Here is a 6,258-nt window from a genome sequence, read left to right on the forward strand (position 1 = left end):
TGTGCATTTCCTGTGCAGCAAGTGAGAGAGCAAGCAAGAGAGAGAGAGAGAGAGAGACACACACACACAGGCGCGCGAGAGAGAGGCACAAACACAGGAGCAGGCTAGAGAGGGACACACATATAGGAGCAGGCTAGAGACACACACGCACACACACACAGGCGCTCCAGGCTCATGAGAGAGACACACGAAAGAGAGAGAGAGTGAGCGAGAAAAGGAGGGCTGGACGCATAAGGTAGAGAAGGCTTGTTTTTGTTTTCAGTTCTGTTTACAGCGATCGGTTCATAGCGTGCATTGTTGCAATGTTTCTTTTCTTGGTGATTTATTAAATTATGGATTTTTCAAATGTTCATTTTCCCCCGTGCTTAAAAGTCATTAAAAAAAGTGTTTTTAGAGAGCGGTTCCTTGCACTATAGCGCAAACTATTGCAGTGTTAGTTTTCTCTGTTGTTCAAGGTTTTCTCAGTGTTATTCAATGTTTTTACATTTAGTTTACTATTACGCTAAGCATTCTATGGTTTAATTAACTATATTTGTGCTTAAAAACTAAAAATAATATATGTTTACATATAGTTAGTATGGTCTGGAACGGATTAATTGCATTTACATACAATCCTATGGGGGAAATTGCTTCAGTTCACGACCAAATTGGTTTACAACTAGAGTTTTAGAACGAATTATAGTCGTGAACCGAGGTTCCACTGTATCCAGTTCAGGGCCATAGAAAGCCAGTGCCTGTCTCAGCAGTCGTCAGTCCCGGCCTGCAGTACCCTCACATGCAAGCACTCACTCTTACCAGGAAAATTTAGCCTAATTGGTATGTCTTTGAAGTAGGAAAATCAGACAAAAGCTTGATTGAAATAAGTCATATAAAACACACATCAATTTGTAAGCCACACAGACTGTACTCAATTGCAAATACATTACAGTTGATAACAACTGTAACCCAGATGACAGTGCCCGAGTCTGTTACAGGATGCACTCTCTCATACCAGTCATGGTAGCATGCATGTTTTAAAAATGAGGATAGAAATCGAAACCTCATGTAAATTTGGCAAAAAAACATGACACAGACAGTTCCTGGGCCAGGAACTTAACTCAGGTTACTAGAGCTGCGAGACAGATTCAAGTTATACTTATTTATGAAAGGTATTTATTTATTCATTTGTTTTATTTTTTTTTTCAGAGATGTCCTAAAGGCAATACAAAGCAACCTAAAGGAAAACGTGGACATAATGACAACTATTTCAAATTGCTTATCCCATGCTACTGTTGAACAGAGGAAAATTTTATTTTCTAACAGATCTCTTGAAAAACTGTCCCCTGAATCATCTTGTCACTCAGTGTTTCTCTACAACTTCCACTCCTTTCTCATTCCTACAATTTATGGCACAATTTTTGTTGTTGTTTTTATTGGCAACACCATAGTTATAGTTGTTAACTGCCTCAAAGTCAGCAGAAAAACAGTAGCGATCACCTATATCCTGAATTTAGCAATTGCGGACCTGCTTTTCCTCCTGAGTCTTCCTTTATGGGCTGTTTATTATGCCCAAAACTACAACTGGATGTTTGGGACTTTCACGTGTAAAATCTGTGGCGCTTTTTTTCTATTAATTTGTATGCTAGCATATTTTTCATTGCTTGCATGAGTGTGGACAGATATCTTGCTATCATGCATCCACTACAATCTCAGAGCAGAAGAAGTTTATGCCAGGCTCAGTTTATCACCATGATGGTGTGGAGATTAAATTTTTTCTTGACTCTTTCTACAATTTACTTGAGAAACACATACTATCTGGAAAAGTACAAGGTGACCGCATGTATAATGGACTTCCCTCGGGATGACTTTCCTGCCTGGTCTGATGCATTGGGACTAATGAAAAATACGCTTGGCTTTCTTGTTCCATTTTCGATCTTCATGAGCTGTTACCTGCTGAAAACTCCGTACCTGGAAATCAACAAGCACAAGAGGGACAAGGTCCTGTGGATGGTGCTGGCTGTAGTACTGGCTTTTTTCTTCTGCTGGTTTCCCTTTCACATCCTAACATTTCTTGATGTCCTTACCATGTTAAACTTCATTACAACTTGCAAGTTAAATGCTCTCATAGATACCTTGATGCCTTTTCACACTTTGTGTGGCCTTTGCCAATAGCTCTGTTAACTCTTTGATATACTGCTTTGTGGGCAATGATTTCCAGCAGGAGCTCAGCTACCTAGTGAAGAGACGCTCATCAGCGTTCCTTAACAAAAGGAACTCTATCAGCACACAGCTGAGCTCTTTTTCAAGAAAATTAAGTGATGTGAAGGAGTTGGAGGTTTACCCAAGTCAGGCCATTCCTAAGAGGAGTGTATATTTGTGGATCACTTGACCTGTTCACTCGTTGGACTTCCGAACTTTGCATCTGACTCTGTTCGATGCCACCATTTCGGTGAATCCAAAATTTACAAGTTTAAATGATAACCATCATTAAAAGCTCTTTTTTTAAATTCAGTCTTATAATAAGAATAAGTAAATTAATTTAGGAAAAATATGTTTTTAACTACGGTATTTTATTACATGGAAAAAGTAGTGTTTTTTTCAAAACAGCTTATGTGTATAAATGCAACTTTGGCTTAAGTAATACTTAATTTAAAATTGTTTCGGTCAGATATGGGTATAAGCAGTTATGTGGTTGGTGTTTTGATACTTGTTTTCATCCCATCAAATTTTTTAATTAAGGCCCTTTGAAATAGTTTATATTTCCTTCTGTTTGGCACGGTAGTTAGCACCCTAACTTTATAGAATTTATATGTTCTTTCTGTATACTCTTGGGCTTTATCCATGGGTTTCGGTTTTCCTCTCATATGCCAAAGATATTTTTGTTCGGTTAACAGATAATTCCAAAATATATTGGTGTGAGTGGCCATTGATGTATGAGTGAGTGTGCCCTTTGATGAACTGGCACCATAGCCGGAAATACTATCAGAATGACATAATACATTTTAATGTTTTGTTCTACTTTTTATTGATTTTTCTAATATTACTAGATACATGCAGGTGACCAGAGTAGAAGAAAGCAATTCATTACAAATTATTTATTTAATTGTAGTGTAATATCTTTACATTTTACTTTTCTATTCTTTAAATTATTTCTTGAAAAAGTAATCACATTGCTAAGTATCTTGCTCTCCAAAACCATGAAAATATGTACCAATTGGAAGATACTGTATATAGATTGCACCCAAATACATCCCTCTATTTTAATAAAAAGAATCTTGAGTCGATACGTTATCTTCTCGGAAGACACTTCGATGTACCGTGAGAGACACCTTAACGTCCGGTGAGACAAGGCATTGAGATAAAAGGACAGCTGCTGTAAAGGCTTTTAAATGATTGATGCACAGCACGATAAGCAGAACACGCAGCTCGGCAGCAGCAGCAGAAAGGTCTCCAACCCATATAACAAAGCTGGTCTCACTACCGTCCTTTAGTGACAGTACTCTTGCTGATATCCATCTGTCACAAATCACTCCTGACACTCTGTTCCAACCATTTCACCCTGCCTGAGCTCCATTTTTCACCACTCTTCACAATCCTCGTTACTCTGTACTGTTGATCCCAAATATTTAAAGTCATCCACCTTCACCAGCTCCACTCCCTAAATCCTTACTATTCCACTGACCTCCCTCTCATTCACACATGTGTATTCTGTCTTGGTGGTCCTACTGACCTTCATACCTCTCCTCTCCAGAGCATATCTCCACCTCTCCAGGGTCTCCTCAACCTGCTCCCTACTATCGCTACAGATCACAATGTCATCAGCATCATCATTGTCTACCAGGACTGCTATCTAATCTGGTCTGTTAACCTGTATGTATTTTCAATGTGTTGTAAAACTAAAATGCTATTATCTTTCAATGTGAATCTCAAAATCTTTATTTCTTAATAAAGACAAAGTTTGACTCAATAAGTTCTCAAATTAAAATGAGCTATTATGTAATATCAAAAAATAATGAACATTTTTTATAGAGATCTGTCAGAGTAGCAAAACTCAACACACTCGATGTCTTTGTGAAAAGAGTGCATTCGTGCAGTGCAGAACAGGTAGAGGAGGCAGAATGGTTTCATACTCACCTCCTTGAAGTAAAATTCCAACCCTTTGAGACATTTACATATCATTGGTTAGTAACTTAAGTGTAACACAAGTTCCTCGTTAAGTCAGTAACTGTAATGTGAGTACAAGAATATAAACTGCAATGTGTGTCATTACTGGGAAATGTAATCCGATTATATTAATGTGTTACTTTCTACCATGTTACATCAAACTCTGCTGGTGATGGGCATAGTCACACAGCAAAATTATCGAAGCTTCATGCCCTGCAATTACACATTGTTTCATAGGATAGACCTTGTTGTTTAACTGGAGCAAACTAGTTTCCAAAGCAGTTCCCTGTTGACGTTCTTGATTTTTGATCCTGCCTGTAAGCTCATCCTTTCCTGCTAAATTGCTTTTATATTTCTTACATTTCTGAATATTGATCCCAGATCTGTCCAGGATCTCCATCTGCCTCTCATTGAAGTTAAACTTTGATACATATTTAAGTAAAATATCATAATCATCAAAACTTTATGCCTTGCTTGCAGTGATTCCAGGGTAGACTCTCACCCCTTTTCACTTTACAGTATATTCTGCTAAAAATGGTTTGAAAACAGATGGACAGATGTAATTATACACAAAGGCTTTTGGTTCAACAAAATTCATAATGAAAGGTGGAAATTGGCCTTCCATTATAACCCAAGGTTACTGAGATCCATTAGAGTTTGGGAGGACCTGTTTTGAGTTGCACAAGCTCTTCATTGTACAGAAATATTAGCCATTGTTACACATGCGCGATTATTAGAGAGTCAACAAAACCCACGGTGAGTAGATGGTCAAGAAATGGAGAGTTAAAAAAGGGTACTGACCTTTCTGTTTCTTTCTCCGCAGAAGCAAGGAAGAAAAATAAACAACATATCGTGGAGCCAAAATGGCCGAAGAGTACTTTCCGGCCCTCGATGATGACGTCACTTAGAAGACAGAAACAAGACGTCACTTCCCCCCTTTAATTTCCTGTAGCCATTTCTTTTTCTGTATAAATACCCCCCGTTTTACTTTATGAGTTTGTCAAATGTTTTCGTTGAACCTGCTTGTTTCAGCAATTATTTTGACCTGTGCGTTGGATATTATACACGGCGGTCCTCCAAAAACTTTATCTGACTGGCTCTCTTATTTTATTTTTCCACACCATTTTAAATGGCATTTTGTTATTCAAATTCTGAAGTTGGTAATGTGTGTAGAGTTTAGACTGCTGCTCATCACACAGTTCAGTTTCTATTTCAAATGTACTGCATTTCATACTGGCATTGTTCATATTGTTCACATCTGTCCAACTGTCCTGCTTTTTTGATAATGTGCCACAGAGGCTTACTTTAAATAATACTGTAATCATTAAAATAATCTGGGACTAAACATTATTCCTTGTCACAGCCTGAATTACTGTCACTTAACATGTAATTGATTTATTTGATGAAATGATTTACTTTGTAACTTGTTTAATTTCTTGATTTAATTTTTTTTACAGATGTTTACCCCCAGTTCAATTTCTGACTTCTTTTTGGAGAAAGAGCTTGTTTCCAGAGCTCATGGTTGTGTCTTTACAAATCAGAAAATGGGTTCATTTAATTTCTAACCCTTTTGGCTTTGCAGACAGGGCCAAAAGGACCTCAAACAGCTCGAGAAGTTAATCTCAATAAATACACCGTAAGCCCTAAGCAGAGAATGCAATTGTAAGGTGCTTTATAAAGCCCACAAGTGCACAGCACCATTAACACAAGAAGATCTATTCACTTCACTGACCAGTGCTAAGTTTTAAATGTGGGAAATGGCATGCTGTTTTCAGCAAAAAATAAGACACATCTGTATCCATGTTTTTAATGTATTTTTTCCACTTTTTTTTGAGAAAGTATCCTAATTTTTTAAAGCAACTCTGGGGTAAGATGTTTAAAGGGATGTTTTTAGAATACTGTTTTGGTACTGTATAAAATCTTTTATTATATAAAAAGAAATACACAAATACTCAACATGTAAAAATAAAATGTTCTTCCTATTGCTTGTGTCTGAAAACAATATTATGTTAATAAAGACATTATAATATTTTATGCTGTTTAATTGCATCATATGGCTTGATTATTTGTTGCTAATTAAAGAAAGAATATAAAAAGTTTGTGCTCTCAGTGATG

At 37.0% G+C, this 6,258-nt stretch overlaps 1 protein-coding gene across 1 annotated transcript; it reads left to right on the forward strand.

Annotated features, from left to right (window-relative positions):
* The first annotated feature begins 1,234 nt into the window (after positions 1–1,234).
* Positions 1,235–2,368, forward strand: LOC120538225 (type-2 angiotensin II receptor-like). Its single transcript, XM_039767679.1, is given in 3 exon segments — positions 1,235–1,595; positions 1,598–2,121; positions 2,123–2,368. Coding segments are annotated over 3 exon segments (1,131 nt in total).
* Positions 2,369–6,258: the final 3,890 nt, after the last annotated feature.

The sequence above is a fragment of the Polypterus senegalus genome, chromosome 10 (assembly GCF_016835505.1).
Source record: "Polypterus senegalus isolate Bchr_013 chromosome 10, ASM1683550v1, whole genome shotgun sequence".
NCBI classification, from domain to species: domain Eukaryota; kingdom Metazoa; phylum Chordata; class Cladistia; order Polypteriformes; family Polypteridae; genus Polypterus; species Polypterus senegalus.